General features: G+C 40.2%; 1 protein-coding gene across 2 annotated transcripts in view; it reads right to left on the reverse strand.

The window, feature by feature from the left end:
- Window positions 1-857: 857 nt before the first annotated feature.
- The window catches only part of mre11a (MRE11 homolog A, double strand break repair nuclease), a 61,460-nt gene continuing 39,259 nt past the window's right edge, over window positions 858-23,058 (reverse strand). For both annotated transcript variants that reach the window (XM_078402716.1, XM_078402717.1), the window contains exons 15-19: window positions 22,785-22,886; window positions 22,068-22,114; window positions 15,382-15,446; window positions 11,448-11,529; window positions 858-3,439 (exon numbers count right to left, since the gene is read on the reverse strand). In XM_078402716.1, coding sequence (XP_078258842.1) covers window positions 3,386-3,439; window positions 11,448-11,529; window positions 15,382-15,446; window positions 22,068-22,114; window positions 22,785-22,886 — 350 coding nt within the window. In that variant the 3' untranslated portion in view covers window positions 858-3,385. The remainder of the gene's footprint in view (window positions 3,440-11,447; window positions 11,530-15,381; window positions 15,447-22,067; window positions 22,115-22,784; window positions 22,887-23,058) is intronic.

The following is a 23,058-nucleotide window of genomic DNA, read 5'->3' on the forward strand; positions in this document are numbered from 1 at the left end:
CCAGTAACTGGCACTGCAGGGGAACAGCCAAGCCTTTAGCAATGTAGCACCGGGGGAGCAGCCAGAGAGAGCAACAACAGATTACCAGCATATTTAGTTACCCAGCAACTATTAAGTACTGCAAATTTTGAATAATTGAGCTTTGATTTATATGGTCTATGTGAGTTTCAGCAGCACGCTAAATTATAATCACTGTTTAGCAAATTATTTGGTCATAAAAATGTGTACTGTAATTTCCTTTTATGAATATTTCAAACTATAAAACTTTTTTTTATGGCTTAACATTATTATTTCTGAAAATAAGAACATAAATTTCTGTGGGAAATTGCTCTTGAGGTCTGTTTTCTGTGCAATGTAAAGATGTAGGTCTACAAATGAAGGCCCAATCTCCTGCTTTATTAATGATTGTGCCATTGGAACTAAACCAAGGCACACTTAGGAATGTGCACGTGCGTGCTTTTGGGTTTGGAAAGTTATTTGCACAGAAAATAGAATAAAGAAAGGATTTGTTGATGGAACTTATGAGCAGTAAGGGAGCATTTTTATATTGATGAGTGCAAGGAAAGCTGGCTTCTTCTGGTATCAGCCACAGCTAAGCTTCCGACATCCTCAGCCACAGCCATAATTGATGTCTGGTGGTCCTTTGCATGGGAATTGGGGCGATGAACAACAAGATTACTCATCCTTTACACTGACTCATGAGCTTATAAGAAGAGAGACAATTGATATTGAAAGAAAACTTACATGTAATCCGAGTTTCTCTTAATCATTAAAAAGGAAGAGGGTCGTTAAGATAGATGTGAGACCTTTAGAGAATGAGACTGGTGAATAATTACCAGGAAACTAAGAAATGGCAAAGATATTAAACTATTTTATTGCATCAGTCTTTATTGTGGAGGATACTGTAATGCATATATCAAGATAAAAAATGGGTTAATTTCAAAGGGCGGCAGTGGCACAGCGTTAGAGTTGCTGCCTTACAGCTTCAGAGACTCGTTTAATCCTGACCATGGGTGCTGTCTGTACTGAGTTCGTACATTCTCCCTGTAACTGTGAGTTTCCTCCGGGAGCTCCGGTTTCCTCCCACACGCCAAAGACAAACGTTAATTGACAAATGTGTAAATGATCCCTAGTGTGGGATAGTGCTAATGTACAGGGTGATCGCTGGTCGGTGCAGACTCAGTGGGTCAAAGAGCCTGTTTTCACGCTGTATCTCCAAAGTAAATAATGGAAGAATTTGTAAATATCCCAATCTCCGAGGACAAAGTATTAGAGAATCTCACAGGACAAAAGGCAAATAAAGCACTGGGACCCAAAGATCTGCACTCAAGAATTCTAAACGAAGTGGCATATTAGTTGAAACTCTAAAAAACAAATCACTAAATTTAGGGTGGGTACCAGAGGATTAGGAAACATCAAACATGACCAATATCTCTATTTGGCAAGATGCAGATCTATAATCAAGGATGAAATGATCAATCAATTAAAAAAGGTTAATAGAATCAAAATGTGTCAACATTGTTTAATGAAAGGTAAATTGTTTAAGACAAATTTGCTTGAGCTCTTGGAGATAGTAACTGGGAGATAGAGGGGAACCTCTAGAGCTGGTCTTTTGAGATTTCCAAAAGTCATTTGACAAAGTGCCATAAAATGGCCGATGCATAATTTAAGAGCCCAATGTTTTAGGGGAAGAGCATTGGCATGGATTGAACTCTAACTGTCACAAAGAAAGCAAAGAATTGAAAACAATGTATTTTTCAATTTGTAATGACATAACCAGCAGAAACATGGAACTGCAGATGCTGGTTTATAAAACAAGACACAACGTGCTGGAGTAACTCAGCACTGTCAGGCAGCATGTCCGGTGAAGTGGATAGATCAAGCACCAGGGAGATTGGAGACAAAAGCTCGTAGAGGGGCAGAACAATCCTGGCAAGTAATAGGACTATACAGGTGAGGGAGATTTTGATAGGCAGATGGAGGACAAAAGGCCAGATATGAAAAAGACAAAGTGAGAGACAAAAGGATTGAAGAATTGCAAACTGTGAAACTAGAGCAAGGAATGTAGATGGAAGGGCAGGGGGAGGGGAAAGAAAATAGGTGCCTGTCCATGTGGGGCACAGGTGAGAAATGGGGGGGGGAGGGGGGGAAGGGTTGTAGTTACCTAAAATTGGAGAATTTAATGTAGTCGGGCAAGGAGAGGGACATCAGTTGATAGGACGAGCCGGTCCAGGGCGACAGAGGCCCTACAGTAGCCAGGGGTTAACCTGGATTGGGGGCACTCCAATACATGGACTTGACTATGGAATATGGTGACGGGTGCAAGACTATCACTGTGCAGTGCATGCCTGACAAAGAACCATCGATGTAAGTAGCCAATAGATTTTTGAATACGGAGGGAAAGTGGATATTTCAGGAATTTAAATTGAGGTAAATCCACCATGAATGATGGAACAAGAGCAAGGAACCAAAGCTCTTTTTGCTTCTATCTCCAGAACACAACACTGCCAGGCTAGTGTGCTGATGCAGGTACAGTCAATGTTAATTTATAGTCTTTTCAGACAATATTTATAAACATGATTTTAATCAAGGGTGAAACTTGCAGTTGAGACATTTTAACAAAGATAATTTCTTTTGATCAAAAATACAATCTGAACATTAACAGCCTTCCACCCAACAGTTTTGTGCATTTAACAACAAGGCAATTTTCAACAGATTGCTTGTTAACACTGGTCATTTTAATGATTGATTTTTCTTAAAGCAATTATTTTTTCCTAAAAAGAAATCGAGCTGAGCAAATACAATTTTGTATAAAAAATAATGCAAGCTTATCAGTCTCAGTTTCAAAACAAAATTAAAGATAATATGTATTTTTACTAAGGGGCTAGTAATATGTATGTACAGTTAATGAAAGGCACTGAGAAACAGGCCTTCATTACATACATAAATCTCAATGCAATTTTATTTTAAATGCATCAATAATTTATATTAACAATTATTGCAGATTCACAGGAAAATTACAATTTTAAATAGAAAAAGGTTATCCAATTAATTAAAACAAAATTGCAGGGTGGCAGGAGAGACCGTTTTAGAGGCATCATATTGAATGTTTCAAATAATGAAACTTTTTTTGGAAAGAAAAGACATTTAGATTGGATGGAATTTCTCAAGCAATACAGCATTGTACTGGGTATAGATCACAAATGACATTTACATCCAGTATGGAATACTATCAACATACAAAGGGCAGGTGCTTGTTGGGAGAGCATCCTTAAAAAAAAAAATTGGTTAAACATTATTACAATGACATTTAAACAGTATCAACTGCTGAACAGAAAAAGTGATCCAGAATGTAAAAGTCAGTACATTACAGGGGCTTGACATGTCATCGTCTGGTTCTTCTTGAGCTTGTCAAACTTTTAAACGGATCATATTCATCCTGGGAACAAACATATGGTGTAGATACAATCAGTGACACTGTTTGTACATTCAGAAATTGAGATCAGCTAATATCAGTAAGATTGTGATATCCAGAATTTAAAAATATTTATTAAATATTTTGATTTTAAACAGACAGTTTAAACACTTGTGTACATGAATGGCGCACTGCCAGAATCAAAGGCGCATAAGGTAAAAAATCACTTCATGGAAAAAGTGAATGTACTCCAAAATAATTAAAGCAGTTAGTGTTGAAAAGCCAAACGTATTGACATATAAAAGTCTCTTTTCATCAAGACTGCCGCGTCAGTTAACTGTTTATTCACAGCGAGTTAACTGCAGGTGCAAATTTATAACACAGCCAAAATCTTGTTTAAGCCTATTAAAACAGAACCATGTTGATTAGTTCCAAAGTCTAATTATAATATATAAATTTAAGAGACATCTTGACAATTAATTGAATATATTTATGTCTGAATCTCTGTTTTATATGCCTTGAAACAAAAAAATCTTTGATTTGATACTATGTCACTATAAGTTACATTTATATCACATTTTAAGATAGAAAAAAGTTCCCATAGGAGCAAGGAAATCAGCCGGAAAGTTATAGGAAATATTAGAATGACAAAAAACTGGCCAAATAGAGTGGGTGTAAAGAGAAATCTTATTGCCAGAAAATGACTTGCTTTTATATTGTATTTTACATTTGATAATGTCCCAAGATAGCATACAATCAATGAAGCATCTTGTAAGTGTGGCTGCTTATATTGCCAAATACAGGTTGAACACCGATTTTCTGGCAACTGATTGTCCTCGTAACCCTATAATCCAGACATAATTACGAGAGCTTAATTGAAATTGCCTGAGCAACCACAGATGGCATTGCGAGTGGCGTGCTCTTTCTGGCCATGTCCCTCTGTCGTGAAAGAATCAAATATGCTCTCAATCTTCTCTCAACTGTTTCGCAAAGATAATGCAGGACAGGGGGCTGCCGGAGGGGGAGGCAACCCGAAGAAAGTGCTGTGACCATGGGCTAACAACATGAGCCACAACAACAACTGCGTGCCAGAAAATCGGTGTTCAACCTGGATATTAAGACCCCACAATCTAGAACGATAAATGACATGTTGTATGTTTAAAAATATATATGTTGAGAGAGTGGTGACAACAACAGAAGATTTCCCCAGGTGTTGTGGAAATGGCACAGTGGAAAGATTTGCAGGCCTTTTAATCAACATTTCAATCAATCGGGAATCACTAATAGTGCTGGACTTTCTCAGTCCAAGAGTATATTGACAAATTTAAATTGTATATACCCAAGTCTCTGGATGGGCTGCATTAATGGACCAGTGAACAAATTGTACTCTTTCTACCCACACTGACAGTGAAAATTACTTCCTGAGTGCTATTTGGAGGGTCGCTTCCCCTTGTGGTGGAGGTAAAATCTACATCTCCCCTTTCCTGTTCTGTGTCTGGAACAGCATTTCAGGGAACCTGTTTGCCTTTTTTGGACTATTGTTAAAATTACCTTGCAGTCACACAATACCTCGCCTACAATGTTAGCTGCCTTCAAATGGATTCAGTGGAGTTCTATTTTCTTTCCCCAGAACCCCCCCCCCCCCCCCTCCCCAAAAAAGGTTTTCATTGTATCTCAGTATACATGGCAATGAATAAGAAACCAAAACTAATAGACTGGGATGCAACCAATAAATAGATAGGTCAGTGTGGCTGCACACTTGAATTGAAATTAGGTCTTACTGTCAATTCTTGAAGTTTCCAGGACCACATTAATAAGCAGGACACAAACCACGTTGTGCACCATTGTCGGGGGTAATTGAGGAACCAGGCCAAAATTAAAAGGACCAAACTTCTGGAGAGACCTTTGCGGCTCAGTGTCCATGAAGCCCAGCATCACTAGGCAGCTCTTTCTGTTAATGATGTAATTGTGAATTTGCCCGAGGATTCTCTTTAAGAACCCGCACTGCACATTCACGTGACTTACTTCAGATAGTGCAGATATTTAATTACCCTGCAGTACAAAGATATTCCTTCCACTTTTTTCAGAAATCAAATAGTTAATATTTGTTCCAACCATTTTCCCAGCAATGTTATCACAGACCCATGATAGATGTTTATTTTTGTTCTAAAACACACAATGTTCTTTAATTAAGAGAGTGAGTAACAAATCATTAGGCCGTCCTCTTATATTGAGTCCTGTTGATCTTGGCCAATCTACTGACAGAGATAAAAAGATAATTGGTGATAAAGGATGCACAATTGTCATCTTGTCCAGGCTAGTTGAAAATTAATGAAACTTATCCCGTACATTTATTGGAGCATTCAATCTATTAAACTGACATATAAAGACTTAATTGACATATATTTCCAACCACAATCTTAAGAGATTTTTCTTCAGGGAATTTTTGTCTGCATCAAATGCACAAACTAACCTGTCTAATATTAAGCCTATATGCAAAGTATAAATATTTAACTCCTCATACAACGATACCAAATGCGATCCGTGTCAAAATCAGTTTCAAATATAGCAAAGAAATACAAGTAACTATTATAAAAGATCAAAATGACAGTTGGAAGGACCACACCACCAACGCCCAGCTCTAGGGGGAGATTCCACCTCTCACCGAGAAGTGTGAGGCTCGCTGGTCATTGCCACTGCCATCCAGAAATACCAGCAAACAAACAACCAAACAAGGTTGTGCTGTGGGAACCCACCCATGGAAAACGCAACCCAGGACGACCAAACAAGATGATGCTGAAGACATTGATGGAAGTCGCATATGTAGAGACAAAAGAGGAGCTTGCTAACTGTACGGAGGACAGAGATGTGTGGTGCTTCCGTCACCATGCCCGTCGGAAACCAGCACCACTGCGTCGCTAATATTCTCAACGATTTTAATTAATTAATTATAAAAGTGTGACCATAAGCAATGTTTTGCCCATTCAATTAACAATGCACTGTAAGAATATAAATGTCATGATAAGCTTTAAGTTACTAATCTAATAAAACAGTAGAAACAAAATTACATGGGGTCATGACTGACATTTACGTGCCAAGTATTAAAGTAGAATTAATAGTTACCATGGTAAAAAAAATATTAGACTTCATTAAGGTGACACCATGAGTCAACTATCTCATTCCATATTCTTAGGTTGAAAGTAAATTAACATAGAAACATAGAAAATAGGTGGAGTAGGCCATCCGGCCCTTCGAGCCATTCAATATGATCATGGCTGATCATCCAAAATCAGTACCCCGTTCCTGCTTTCTCCCCATATCCCTTGATTCCGTTGACCCTGAGAGCTATATTATAATTAATACCTAACTGGACTACTGGCATGTGACCCAAGATTGTTTTTAAAATCAGTTGCCGTGGGCAAAATCACAATAAAAAGTGGTTGTGCTTTTTTATTGTCTTCTTAGTTTATTTTAGAGATACAGCATTGAAACAGGCCCCTTCAGCCCATCAGGTCTGCACCGACCAGCGATCCCCGCACATTAACACTATCCTACACGCACTAGGGATAATTTACAATTCTACCAAAGCCAATTAACCTACAAACCTGTAGGTCTTTGGAGTGTGTGAGGAACCCAAAGATCAGGGAGAAAACTAATGCAGGTCATGGGGAGAACGTACAAACTCCATATAGACAGCACCCCTGGTCAGGATCAAACCTGCGTCTCTGGCACTGTAAGGCAGCAACTCTACCGCTGTATCCCTGTGCCACCCCACCTATTGTAGTCTGTCTAATTTACATGTTTCATGTTTATTTTTGCCAATACTTCCCTTAATCATTGTTTGTTTCTCACGTCGAAATCAGTCCACAAAAAGAGCAGATGGTTAATCTGTGGCTTGGGCCACTTTGACCCAAATTTCTTCAACATAATTTCCCCACCTAGCCTTCAGGAGAAGGCTGAAGGGGATTTTTACTTTGACATCAATGCCTTTTTTGCAATCATGTGGAGAAGGCATAATTTTTACCTGTTTTTTCCTCTCCTGTTTTTTCCCCCATAAATGATCGCATGTTCAAAATAATTTGGTAGCTTGAAAGTGAACAGGCAAACACAACCAGACCACAGATGCTCTGTTCTTCTTAGAGGAACTTGCATATAAATTTAGAATTCTTTGGTGCATCTGGCATGTCCACATGCAAGGAATGTGGAGGAGTCACTATGGTGGATGTTCATGTTAAAATGGATTTTGTGTTCTGTTGCTTTTTATTGGTAGGACTGCATGGCAGATGAAATTCCTCATATGTTGCAAAACATACTTGGCTAATAAAGTATGATTATGATTTATCAGAATTTGTTCTTGAGAAGGTTTGAGGGTGTTGCCAACAACACTTTGAATTAAATGGGGGTACCAGCAAAATGAAAATCATCTAGTGTCCGAATACTACACCTGGACATTTCTTATGGATATCCCAAAACATTTCCAAGCCAGCGAATGACTTACTTGTAGTATAAGAAAATATAAAATAAAATAGTCTGAAGAAGGGTCTCGACCCGAAACGTCACCCATTCCTTCTCTCCCGAGATGCTGCCTGACCTGCTGAGTTACTCCAGCATTTTGTGAATAGAATGACTTACTTAATATCTTTCAGATGGAGATAAAAACTTTGATACAGGAAGATTTAAAGCAGTAAAAAAGTTGAATTGCAAGTAATCTGACCAGGGTAAAGGGGAAACTTGAAAATTAAGCACAGAACACCTCATATCCACCCGATTAAGCAACCAGAACTCCATCCCAGGCTTAATTTAAAAGGCAGATAATGTAACAACGCAAAACTGAGTGTACTTTCAAAGTCATTCACGACTGAAAAAAGGACTCGATTGCCACTCATGTGACAACTTGAGATAAAATAAATTGCAATGGTTAAAAGTGCTTCTACAGCATCCTGCAAGGAGGCTTTCAGGCTTAATAATAATAATTGGAACCATGCAATCTATACAAATTTCCATTTAAACAAGTCAATGAAATAAAACCATAATTTCAAAGGGACTTCCATAAATTTTAATATTAAACCACATAAGCGACTACTAAAGAAGTAGGTTTAAAAAAAAAGGAAAATTGAGGGAAACTGCAAATGTTGAAAATTTGAAGTAACAATAGTAAATGCTGGAAACAGCAGGTCAGGCAGCATTAATGGACAGAGAGAAAGTTAACATTTTAACTGGAAAACACAGCAGGTCAGGCAGCATAAATGGGCAGAGAAAAAATTAACATCTTTGCTTGAAAACACTTCATTGCCCACTCAGAATCTTGCAGCACAGAAACAGGCCCTTAAGCACAAGTATGCCCCAACCATCACGCACTACTTACACTAATCCTATTTTGCTCTCTCCATATTTCCATTAACTCCCTCAGATTCTACCACACATCTGCATCCCGGGGCAATTAACTTACAAAAATTAGTCTTTGGGATGCGGGAGGAAATCAGAGCACCCACAGAGAGAATACATTGATCAGCTGAGAAGGTTGTTGGCTGAAACCTTCTCCCCCATTGACGAACTGTACACTGCAAGAGCCAGGAAGCGAGCGGGCAAGATCATCTCTGACCCCTCTCACCCTGACCACAAACTCTTTGAAGCATTTCCCTCTGGAAGGCGACTCCGCCCTGTCAAAGCAGCCAGTCAGACATAAAAACAGTTTTTTTCTGCGAGTAGTAGCTCCACTCAATAACCAAAAGTCTGTAGTCTCTTTTTGCTCTGGGTTATTTCACTCGCATGTTAAACCATAATGTTGTATTCTTAATGTTTTAATATTTTATGTTTTATTCTTTATTGTTTACTGTATGTTCGTGTTGTTACTTGCGAACAGAGCACCTAGGCACCTTCCTTGTATGTGTACATACTTGGCCAATAAACTTACTCATTCATTTTTAATTTATTCATTCATTCACTTCATATGAGAGATGCTGCCTGTCCTGCTGAGTTCCTCCAGCATTTTTTGTCTATCTTCACATTGACGGTACCCAGGATTGAACCTGACTAACTGGAGTTGTACGGTTGCAGTTCAATTAGCTTAGCCACTCTGTTGTCCCCTCAGAATTGAAAAAGGGAAAATAAGTGAGTTTCAAGTTGCTGTTAAGAATTCCTCAACATACATTTGTCTGCCTGAAATGTGTTGGTTTCCCAGTGCAGTGAGATGTCCAACAGAGAATGTTGTTGACAGGCTTATTCAGACTTTCAAAGTACATGCTGAGGATTGAACTGGAGCCTGGTGCAGCAACGCCAAGGCTCCATTGGGGGGGGGGGGGGGGACGACGACGGGGGGACGACGGGGACACCAAAGCCTAGGGCTCTGCTGTTGCTTCTGGACATTGTGGGGCATAGTCCACTGGGAACACTCCTCAAACAAAAATAGGGATATCACGAGTGGCAAAGGTGCTTTGTATAAAGATGGACATGAGCACTACTGAATATGATACTGACCCATCAATAGACACTGAGAATGTATGAAGAGTATGTGCACAGATTTTGTTTTGTATATTTAAAACATTCGGAATAAAGTTTATTTTTGGGGAAACAAAAAAATCAGGGCAGGTTGGACTATACAACGGAAATATTTATGGTAGGGTGAAGCCAAAGTTGTCATGGTTAAATGCTGAAGATAAAGCCAACTGGTGTACAAGATCAAAATAAGTTGAATAAGATGAGAAGTTGGCGAAAGAGAAATCAAATAAAGGGAGATGCAAAGCTGTATAAATGCAGGTTAGGCTCGTTACAGAGGATTGAAATCGAGGAGAAAATTGAAAATGCCCATTTCCTCTCCCGCTTCTCAGCTTTACACCAGTTATTTGTCAAGACCTTTATAGACCTTTATAACCTATATCCTTCCTTTGTCCCGCCCCCCTGACATCAGTCTGAAAATACTCCTACAACCTCATCTATTGCATCCGCTGCTCTAGATGTCAACTCATTTACATCGGCGAAACCAAGCGCAGGCTCGGCGATCGCTTCGCTGAACACCTGCGCTCGATCCGCATTAACAAAATTGATCTCCCGGTGGCCGAGCACTTTAACTCCCCCTCCCATTCTGACCTTTCTGTCATGGGTCTCCTCCAGTGCCATAGTGAGGCCCACCGGAAATTGGAGGAACAGCACCTCATATTTCGCCTGGGCAGTTTGCAGCCCGGTGGTATGAACGTCGACTTCTCCAACTTTAGATAGCTCCTCGTCCCTCCCTTCCCCTCCTCCTTCCCAGATCTCCCTCTATCTTCCTGTCTCCACCTATATCCTTCCTTTGTCCCGCCCCCCTGACATCAGTCTGAAGAAGGGTCTTGACCCAAAACGTCACCCATTCCTTCTCTCCCGAGATGCTGCCTGACCTGCTGAGTTACTCCAGCATTTTGTGAATAAATCGACCTTTATAACAATTTGTTTATTTTTACTTATAAGGATTATTTAAAATTACTTGAATTCCTTTTCATTATTTTTAATGCTATGATCATCTGAAATGTTTTTAAGGTGTTCAAAGTTCTTCGACAGCAAGTTGCTAACGAGTTATCAGAGCAGTTCAGGAACAAGATCTCTCAATCCAAATAAAGGAGTTTTCCGATAGTCACACAGAATATCCTCTGCAACTCTGATACAAATCAGAAACCTGTTTGGAAAAATTCAAACATAGAGGTTTAGGAATGGGTGTCAAGGGTTATGGGGAGAAGGCAGGAAAATGGGATTAGGAGGCAGAGATCAGCCATGATTGAATGGCAGAGTAGACTCGATGGGCCAAATGGCCTAATTCTACTATAACGTGAAAGATGGGCGTGGATTTGGGAAGAGGAATTTAAAGAATTTGGGATTAAAAAGGAGGTTGAAATCAGTGGCTTGCAAGCGAGAGAGGACATCACCATTTTTGAGTTCTTGATTGCAAATTCTTGAAGGTGACGATTTCAAATTGGATGGTAAAGGTTTAAAAACACACAGACACATGGAGACCATTAAATCTTCCATTTCAGTGGTTAACAAAGAAAATTAACAAAATTACCTCATCATCATCATCTTCATCATCATAAAAACTCACTCCTTTAGAATCTCCCTTACTGAAAGATGCTGATGTACTGGAAGTCCTTTATGAATGAAATAACACAAATCAGCAACTGCAATTAGTTTTATAAATACTTGGCATTCAGAAGAGGACATTTAGAAACCTCAAAATCATCAGGGCTTGTATGTTATAATTTTAACAATTTTAACAATAAAGAACGGGAAAAAAAAACAAAAGCCTACTTGGATAAAACCTCATGCTGACAATAATTATACATTTACCATGCAGAATTAACATTTTTTTAAATTGGCTGTTTCTGGCTGTGTAAACACAAATACAGACTGCTGACCAAATTCTAGTAGTTTTCTTATAGTTTTACCCCTGCTTTTATTCTTGCAGCATTTTTCACAAGATTTGTGAAAATTTCAAGCCACGTAAGCCAGTATTTCTAATTTAAAAAATGTCCTTGTGTCATTCCCTCAAGATTTGCAAAAATGGGAAGAAAATTCTGTTTCAGCACCCCTAAATGAAGTGTCAGGAAGGTAATAAAATGGAGATATGTAACATAACAATGTTTTCTATTATTTCCTCCCATGTCAGTATCTCTCAGAAAGACCATTGCTTCCTGCAGTAGGTTTGAAAACTGGAGCAGATTCACAACCCATTACTCATAACATGCTCCTCAATGTCAAGACAACAGGCTTGCAGCATTTGATGGAAAAAAGTAATACTCTTCTAGAATATATATGTCTAACAACAGATGACAGAATTCAGCTTAATGAAAATAGACGTTTTATGGATGTCATCACACTATTTTTGGAAGATACTAGTGAAAATTAGTCTTACAAAATGTCTTTAGTAAGAAATATTATAAAATTAATTACAAAAAACACCTGAACAAATTATTTTGTAATTACAATTAAAGCACAAAGTACATCATAAATAGCCCTTATAAGGAAACTTACATGACCCGCCTCCATGCACCACAGTTCCATCCAGCTGAACATCCTCCTTTCTATACTTTCCCAGTTCATCCACTGTCCCTGCTTAACCTGAGCTACTGCCCCAAATCATCTCCCTGCTTCCTCCTGACGACGTACCTGCTCTACAACCAATTGGACCTGCTTTACTCGACACTGGTTTCCCTGTGTTGAGCCCTAAGCTTCCTTTCCCTTGCTGCACCCGGCTAACAATGTCTGTATGCCTCAGAACTACTTGCACTTCTTCTTCTGCCTGCTTTGAGTTCCACTTCATCCCTGTAGTTACACTTGGCACCAGATAACTAAGGTATCCTTACTCCCTAATAATTGCAACTCTAACCTCACCTTAGCACACTTAAACTCCTCTGTTAGGCTAGATAGTGGTAAATGGAGAATACCTTTCCCATGTAAAGCCACATTACTAAGACATTGTGGAACTCCTAACCATTTCCTAATATATGAACTAACCAATCTCTCTAACCTTTCCACCTTAGAAATTGGCACCTCATATACAGTCAATGTCCACATCAACCTAGGGAATAGCCCAAACTGCAAACACCACAACTTCAACTTGCCTGGAAGCTCTGACTTCTCTATCCTTTCTAACCTGTCAGTAACAACCTTTCTCAGTTGCTGAGCCTGTTCAGTGTCATCCAACTTCCTGTTATACCATCTACCCAAACATTTAACTGGTTTCTCCATTATAGACGGGATATTTTCTTCACCTACACTGAACCTTTTCTCTCCTACCTTTCCTCTTGCCAAAGAAATACTCTGTGACTTACTAGGCATAATCTTCAATCTAGCCCGTATACGATTATCATTTAACTTCTCTCACAACCTTCTTGTACAAGCTACTGTTGTGGTCACCAAGGTCATATCATCCATACAGGCCCTGATTGGAGGGAGGCGCAGCCCCTCCTGCCAACGACCCACCGGGATGCTCCAATCACTAGCTCCATCGCCATTGTAAACACTAACGGGGAAATAATGCCCCGCTCTAGTCTCTGCCATGCTGTTGTAAAATCTGCTGTACTAAAACACATTCGGACATCTTGGAAATATGCTTTCATTAAATTTACTATTGATTCTGGAACTCCAAAGAAATCAAAAGCACTCCAGATAAAACTATGTGGCACAGATCCAAATGCATTTGCCAGGTCCAAAAACACTACATGCAAATCTCTTCTCTCGACCTTGGCTGGCTGAATCCGGTGCCATATTACACTAATGTGTTCCAAGCACATAATTCAGTATTCATTAATACATTTTACCTACAGAATGTGGTGATATTTCTTGCACTCCAAGAAGTGATTGAATGGTTTATTATAAAGACGACAAAGGTTATGAGAAGGCAGGAGAATAGGATTGAGGGGGAGAAATAAATCAGCCATGATCGAATTGCCCACGACTGCACTCCTCGATTTTTTGTTGAGTTGTAGGATTATTGGGAAGGGGGGGAGGGGGGAGGAAGGGGGATGGACAAATTGCATATACAGGTTAGATTTCAAGTGTCTGCTAAAAATCTTGTGATATTTTAGTTTAGTTTAGAGATACAGCGCGGAAACAGGCCCTTCGGCCCATGAGTCCGCACCGACCAATGGTCCCAGCACATTAACAGTACCCTACACACACTAGGAACAATTTTACATTTATACTAAACCAATTACCCTACAAACCTGTACATCTTTGGAGTGTGGAAGGAAACCAAAAATCATGGAGAAAACCTACGCAGGTCAAGGGGAGAATGTACAAACTCTATTAAAACGGAACCCGTAGTCAGGATCAAACCCGGGTCTCTGGCAATGTAAGGCAGTAGCTCTCCGCTACGCCACTGTGCCGCCCTAACATGGTCCGGGGTTTGATCCTGGGACCTCCCGCATATTAAGCAATTTTTCTCCCGAAGCGAGAATCATACTTCGACCAGAGCATAAGGCTCTAGATATCACAAGTTTAAAATCTTCCATGGACCATCACAATCAGTCAGTTGAAATAATCGTAATTATTTTTCCTCTTTGCATTTAAAAGATATTCATTGATGTTTCAAGAATAGTGATTTCTTAATTAATACTGCGGAATTGAGATTAGGACAAATAATTTAGTGTCTAGTCCTCCATCTGTGAGGAACCAAATTTTAAAATGACTGAAGATGACAAAAAACTACTCTGAACCATTTACATTAATGTTCTTGATTCATATCCTAAGGAAATAAGGTATTTTATTAATATGCAAAAACATTTATGCTATTTTTAATTAAGGCTCAATTTGAAAGCCTTCTTCAAATGGCCCCAATCAATGGACATCTGCCATTTTATATTATGGAATTGTGACTAATTTCATAAGCATGCTAAATTCAATAAATATTTTTAAATAATCTTTAAAAATGATAGAAACGATTTACTCTCAAGACAGCATGCCTATAAAATGTGCTCAGCAAGTTTGAATAATTTCACCTGATCTAGAGAGATAAAACAAGCACAAATTTCTCCCTAGTGTTTTGGTTTCAGGTTTATTGCTTACACACTTTTGTTCATAATATTTCACAAAAACTGGAAACAAAGAAAGTCCATTATAAATTGAAAATGCTTTTCAATTAACTTAATTGTTCTTAAATTATTATTTATCTATTCAAAACAGAATGTAACACACAATTACATTAAATATCCTTCGGGGGGGAGCAATGGCATTCAATTTGTGCTGTGAATATTCACTGATAAACAGGGGTTTTTTAATGCCAATTTATTGGCATGCATGTTGATATAATTTTCATTTCCACTAAATAAATACAAGCATCAACATTCCTTCATTACTATAAGTGAGGTGTACAATGTTATAATTTTAAATTACCCAGAACACTGTTTAAATCCACTGTATCTCATATTTTACAGTGATATATATTTATCATTAAGAGTTACAGCCCCACAATGTTTTGTCGACATGCAATGCCTACATACCTCTGATTTAGTGTTGAAGATCTAGGTAAAGAAACATCGTCCATATCTGAATCGTCACTGATAATCTGCAATGTGCAACAGTTAGCAAACGTTTTAATTTTCTAAAAAAATTCATGCGTTTGTTTTATGTCTTTCGGCTAACTGGATACGATGCAAAGGTTTTTCACTGTACCTCGGTACATGTGCCAATACACCCAACTAAACACATTATGAAATGGCACTTCTGACAAAATACTGCAACTTCTGAAACTTGATTTGAAGTTTAACTTGGATTGCAAAAATTATTTTGCAGGATTTTATTTGCCTCAAGACTTGTACTCCTATAAAATCTCAGTGTGTTGTAAAATATAATTTCAAAGTTGAAATTGTATTTTACAACACACTGAGATTTGTCGTCTTTGTAATGAATTGCATTGCAATTTCAGTTTATAAAGAAATGGGATACTCAAGAATCCTGTGGTTAAATTAAAGTGCAATCATGCCACATCATCAGAGGAACAGCGGAGATAAATGTGATGCCCTGTGGAGAGGATATGTGGATCCTGTCATGTATGAAAAGACAGCATATCACTACACTGCTTTTAAGTTTGCTATGTCAGCTGAGAAAATAATTATTCCTGTGAAATTCCTCATAAACTCCCTACCGGAGATTGCTTTTTAGCATTTGTTCCCTCCTCTCTCTATGCCCAATTCACTTCTCACCTTCTTTGCACATACTGAAACATCCAGGTTCAGAAACAGCTTCTTCCCAACAACCATCAAACTACAGAGCACGATGTTTAAATATCTGAACAGCGAGAATTTCATTGTTCCGTTTCGGGACATCTACGTGCTAAAACTCTTGTTTGTTTGTTCCTGAACTACAGCCAAAACGGTTGGGGGGGGGGGGAGAGAGGGGGGGAGAGGGGTAAGGGGGGGAGAGGGGTAAGGAGGCAGAGAGAGGGATAAGGGGGCAGAGAGAGGGATAAGGGGGCAGAGAGGGGGGAAGGGGGAAGGGGGGAGGGGGAAGGGGGGAGGGGGGAGGGGGAAGGGGGGAGGTGGAAGGGGGAGGAGAGGGTGCTGCACCAATGCAGGAGAGGTTTGGGCCCAACGGGTCGGGTCCACTTGCTCTAGTGTAATAATAAAACACGACTTTTCAGGTTCTTTCCCTTCCATTTGCCTCTTTCCCACACTTCTGCCTTGGTCTATTGTGTTACGAGTACTATCTTTAATCTTGAAACATTATGAAATGCAAGGGAGATATACTGCGCAACAATGTACAAAACTATTACACTTGGCTGTCAAGCCCAGGTACTGCCTTCAAGCCATAAAATGCGGAGTGTAAAAAAATCGATCCAGAGAAAAGTGCAGCTTTAATTTGGACTTGGACACACAGATCAACCCCTCCCCTCATTTAAATATCATTAAATTGGACTTTACATGCTCAAAATAATCTCCCTTCAGCTACGCTGTGGCTCCTCCTACTTGCTCTGCCACTCATTATGGCATGGCTGATCTTTTACAGTGCCCTCCATAATGTTTGGGACAAAGACCCATCATTTATTTATTTGCCTCTGTACTCCACAATTTGAGATTTGTAATGGAAAAAAAATCACGTGGTTAAAGTGCACATTGTCAGATTTTAATAAAGTCCATTTTTATACATTTTGGTTTCACCATGTAGAAATTACAGCTGTGTTTATACATAGTCCCCCCATTTCAGGTCACCAGAATGTTTGGGACACAGCAATGTCATGTAAATGAAAGTAGTCAGATTTAGTATTTTGTTGCATATCCCGGAAATCTCCAGGACCGGACAATGTTTCCCCCTCTACCCTCAAGCTCTGTGCCGAACAACTGGCACCGATCTACACAGACATTTTCAACCAGTCCCTGCAAACCTGCACGGTCCCTGCCTGCTTCAAGGTCTCCACTATTGTCCCTGTACCCAAAAGACAAGGATCACTGGTCTTAATGACTACAGGCCTGTCGCACCTACCTCTGTAGTCACGAAGACCTTTGAAAGACTTGTGCTGGCCCAGCTGAAAAACACAACAAACCCCCTGCTGGCCCAGCTGAAAAACACAACAAACCCCCTGCTGGACCCCCTGCTGTTTGCATACAGGGCCAATAGATCGGTGGATGACGCAGTCAACCTCGGCCTGCACTTCATCCTCCAGCACCTAGACCGCAAGGGGACCTATGCCAGGATTCTGTTTGTGGACTTTAGCTCTGCTTTTAACACCATTGTGCCAGAGCTACTACACTACAAACTCTCCCAGCTGACTGTGCCTGAACCCCTCTGTCAGTGGATCATCAACTTCCTGACGGACAGGAAGCAGCATGTGAGGCTGGGAAAGCACATCTCGGATGCAGCATAGGAGCACTGCAAGGCTGCGTACTCTCCCCTCTCCTTTACTCTCTCTACACTGACTGCACCTCCACAGGCTCCTCAAGTTTGCGGATGACACAACCCTGATTGGACTGATCCAGGTTGGGGAGGAATCTGCCTATAGATGGGAAGTGACACAGCTGGCGTCCTGGTGCCATCGCAACAACCTGGAGCTTAATGCTCTCAAGACAGTGGAACTAATTGTAGACTTTCGAAGAGATCCCCCTCCCCTCCTCACCATCAACAACACCATTGTCACATCTGTGGAGTCATTTAAGTTCCTTGGAACCATCATCTCCAAGGACCTTAAATGAGGGGCCACCATCGACTCCACAGTCAAAAAGGCCCAACAGAGGATGTACTTCCTCCGGCAGCTGAGGAAACACAATCTGCCACAGGCAATGATGGTCTAATTCTATACTGCTATCATTGAGTCCGTCCTCACCTTCTCCATCATGGTCTGGTTTGGCTCAGCCACCAAGCATGGCATCCGGAGGCTGCAACTAATCGTTCGCACAGCTGAGAAGGTTGCTGGCTGCAACCTTCCCCCCATTGACGAACTGTACACTGCAAAGGCCAGGAAGCGAGCGGGCAAGATCATCTCTGACCCCTCTCACCCTGGCCACAAACTATTTGAAGCACTTCCCTCTGGAAGGCGACTCCGGACTGTCAAAGCAGCCACAGCCAGACATAAAAACAGCTTTTTTCCCCATGAGTGATTGGTCTACTCAATAACCAAAGTCTGTAGTCTCTTTTTTGCTCTGGTTTATTTTCACCCACATGTGTAGACCGTAATGGTGTATCCTTATTGTTTTGATGTGTTTATGCTTTATTCTTAATTGTTAACTGTATGTTTGTGTTGTCATTTGTGAGCGGAGCACCAAGGCACATTCCTTGTATATGCATACTTGGCCAATAAACTCATTCATTCGTTTCCTTTGCATGCAATGACTGCTTGAAGTTTGCGATTCATGGACATCACCAGTTGCTGGGTGTCTTCTCTGGTGATGCACTGCCAGGCCTGTATTGCAGCCATCTTCAGCTTATGCTTGTTTTGGGGCCTAGTCCCCTTCAGTTTTCTCTTCAGCATATAAAAGGCATGCTCAATTGGGTTCAGATCGGGTGATTGACTTGGCCACTCAAGTATTGAACCTTTTTTAAGCTTTGAAAAACTCCTTTGTTGCTTTAGGAGTATGTTCGGGATCATTGTCTTGCTGTCGAATGAACCGCCGGCCAATGAGTTTTGAGGCATTTGTTTGAACTTGAGCAGATAGGATGTATCTAAATTCATTAAGCTACTACCATCAGCAGTTGTATCATCAATGAAGATAAGTGAGCCAGTACCTTCAGCCGCCATACATGCCCAGGCCATAACACCCCCACCACCGTGTTTCACATGAGGTGGTATGTTTTGGATCTTGGGCAGTTCCTTCTCTCATCCACACTTTGCTCTTGCCATCACTCTGATATGTTAATCTTCGTCTCACTTGGACAGGTTGTGTGAGTGGGCGGATGCATGGCAGATGCAGTATAATGTGGATAAATAAGGTTATCCAGTTTGGTGGTAAGAACAGGAAGGCAGATCGTTATCTGAATGGTGTCAAGTTAGGAAAAGGGGAAGTACAAGGAGAGTGTCCTAGTTTATCAGAAGTACAAGGAGGGTGTCCTAGTTTATCAGTCACTGAAAGTAAGCATGCAGGTACAGCAGGCAGTGAAGAAAGCCAATGGAATGTTGGCCTTCATAACAAGAGGAGTTGAGTATAGGAGTAAATAGGGCCTTCTGCAGTTGTTCAGGGCCCTAGTGAGACCACACCTGGAGTATTGTGTGCAGTTTTGGTCCAAATTTGAGGAAGGACATTCTTACTATTGAGGGAGTGCAGCGTAGGTTCACGAGGTTAATTCCCGTACTGTCGTATGTTGAAAGACTGGAGCGACTAGGCTTGTATACACTGGAATTTAGAAGGATGAGAGGGGATCTTATTGAAACATATAAGATTAAGGGATTGGACATGCTAGAGACAGGAAACATGTTCCCAATGTTGGGGGAGTCCTGAACCAGGGGCAACAGTGTAAGAATAAGGGGTAGGCCATTTAGAACGGAGATGAGGAAAAACTTTTTCACTCAGAGTTGTGAAATTTTGGAACTCTGCCTCAGAAGGCAGTGGAGGCCAATTCCCTGGATGCTTTCAAGAGAGAGTTAGATAGAGCTCTTAATGATAGTGGAGTCAAGGGATATGGGGAGAAGGTGGGAACGGGGTACTGATTGTGGATGATCAGCCATGATCACGGTGAATGCGGTGCTGGCTCGAAGGGCCGAATGGCCTACTCCTGCACCTATTGTTTATTTGTCCACAAGACCTTTTTCCAGAATTGTGGTTGCTCTTTTAAGTACTTCTTGGCAAATTGTAACTTGGCCATCCTATTTTTGCAGCTAAGCAGTGGTTTGCATCTTGCAGTGTAGCCTCTGTATTTCTGTTAATGAAGTCTTCTGCGGACAGTGGTCATTGACAAATCCACACCTGACTCCTGAAGAGTGTTTCTGATCTGTCAGACAGGTGTTTGGGGATTTTTCTTTATTATGGAGAGAATTCTTCTGTCATCAGCTGTGGCGTCTTCCTTGGCCTGCCAGTCCCTTTGCGATTAGTAAGCTCACTAGTGCTCTCTTTCTTCTTAATGATGTTCCAAACAGTTGATTTTGGTAAGCCTAAGGTTTGGCTGATGTCTCGAACAGTTTTATTCGTGTTTGTCAGTCTCATAATGGCTTCTTTGACTTTCATTGGCACAACTCTGGTCCTCATGTTGATAAACAGTAATAAAAGTTTCAAAAAGTGATGAAAAGACTGGAGGAAAGACTAGGTGCTGAGAGCTCTCTTATACCTGCACTAAGGAAGCAATTAAACACATCTGAGCAATTACAAACACCTGTGAAGCCATGTGTCCCAAACATTATGATGCCCTGAAATGGGGGGGACTATGTATAAACACAGCTGTAATTTCTACATGGTGAAACCAAAATGTATAAAATGGCCTTTAATAAAATCTGACAATGTTCACTTTAACCACATGTGATTTTTTCTATTCAAATCTCAAATTGTGGAGTACAGAGGCAAATAAATAAATGATGGGTCTTTGTCCCAAACATTATGGAGGGCACTGTGTGTCAGTTCCACTTTTCTGCACTAAATCCACATTAGCAGATTCCCTCCAATACTGCAAAACCCATCTGAATGAAATGAGTTCAGCGATTCTTCATAGCTATCTTGGATAGAAAACTTCAAAGATTTATTATCTTCTAGGTACAAAATTTGAGTCAGGAATGGCTGTCATCGTATTTTGGGACTGTGATCCCTTGTTCTAAACTCTCCAGCCAGGGGAACATCATCTTAACATGTACTCTGTCAAACCCTGTATGGTTCAAAGGAAGAATGAGAGCTGATCGCAAAGACCCACTCTGATTAATTTCCCCGCATAGTTCAAATCCTTTTCCTGGGAACCAGTCTGGTGAGCCTTTATTGCCCTCCCTCTGTGGCCAACATATCCTTCATTAGGCATGGAAGGCAGTCTTACACATAACATTCCAGGTGCAGTCTCATCAGGAACAATGACGATGGCAATCTTTCATTCAAATCCTTTTGCAATAAAGTCATCTGGGGAAGATGATTTCCGTGTCATGGAATGAATCAATGCTCACGACTTCTACCCATCTATCTAAAAAGGTCAATTTCAAATCTCAGTCACTGGCTCGAAGGGCCGAATGGCCTACTCCTGCACCTATTGTCTATTGTCTATTCCCCCACCACAACCAGCCCAGAGTTCCGAGTGCATGCAATGCCAACTCCAATCCTTCCCTCAGAGGACACATTTTATGAACGATGAGAATTGGAGTAACTGATATCTCATCCAAATCAACATTTGCAGGACAATATCAGACTCGGCTTAAGGAAGAATTGGGTAGCTCATTAGAACAAACCTCACATTTTCTCCATTCCCTCTGCCCACTTTTGCCCTCCTTTTATTGTACCTGTTTATGGTTTGATTGTACTCATGGAGAGTAGTATGATATTGTTCAATTGGAGAGCACACTAACATGTTTTTTTCCCCACTGTAACTCTGTACACTTGCCAATAATAAACCAATATCAATAATCTGTTTCTCCCTATTCCTTTCCTGGCTGGTTCCAGATGTTCCTCTGCAGTCATCCCTCAGATCAGTATTGCTGCACTTTTGTCATGTCTCCCAGCTACAAAACACTAAGTTGTCTGAATGTTAAACAATTTTAGATATCGAATGTTTAATAAAGAATTCATTGTCATACCTCTATGGGCATGGTCTGTGCTGGTTGGTGGCTTGATGCTTTAAAAGCTGGTAAGGAAAAAAATGGTTATCAGTAATGCTCTTGACAATCAGAAAGGTGGAAAATGTATTCTGGAACACCCATCTGTTAATAGGCAGTTCTAAAATCTATAATTATTTTAACAAAAACTAGAATGCATAAGTTAGAATTATGTCCTGCTCAAAATTATTTCACTTAAAGCAATAAACATTAGTATTGAAAAGTGTTCATTCAGCATTATCTATAGGTGTTTGGATAACTCCACAGACAAAATCTGAGCTCAACAATCAAAGCACTTCAGGCATAATGGTTTTGCACTAGCTGGATATTCCCCGACAGGCAGATAAAACAGGAATTGTCACCCCACCACTGCGTAAAATAAATATTCATATAAATTAATGGGGGATATGTTGTAGAACCACATGGTAACACAGGATTTTAGAAGAGCCCAGAGATGTGGAATTCAAGGACTGAGACACTTATAATTAATTTTAAATTTACTTTCCTTCAGTCAATCACTGTGCAGAATAAAAATGGTCTGTGAACATTAAGAATGTCATACTTTCAACATGATAATTGCATTGGGAAGGCAATGGAAGTCAAAAGAAACCCTCAGTACAAAAAAAGATAGTTACTGTACTATAAATAAAAGTTTAATATTTGAAGAATCTGCAGTGTCGAACATACTGATTGGCCTACCTTCTTTGATCGATTTATTCTTTGTTTGTGTAACTACTGGAGCCTTGTACGCCCTGCTGTTGCCGCCCTTTGACTCTTTGCCAGTTTCCTTTCCACTGCTTCCTGGTGAATAAAAGAAGCTTATCATCATAATCAGAAAAAATGCAGTTCCCTCAGAGTAGGCCCAAATCATTTTACTATGAAAACAATTGTTTTCAATTGTTTACAGGCAGTATTTGATTGAGTAATTTGCCTTTCAAATTATAACTGAATATATACTTTGAAAGTTAAGCAT

Source organism: Rhinoraja longicauda, chromosome 7 (genome assembly GCF_053455715.1).
Source record: "Rhinoraja longicauda isolate Sanriku21f chromosome 7, sRhiLon1.1, whole genome shotgun sequence".
Classification (NCBI taxonomy): Eukaryota; Metazoa; Chordata; class Chondrichthyes; order Rajiformes; family Arhynchobatidae; genus Rhinoraja; species Rhinoraja longicauda.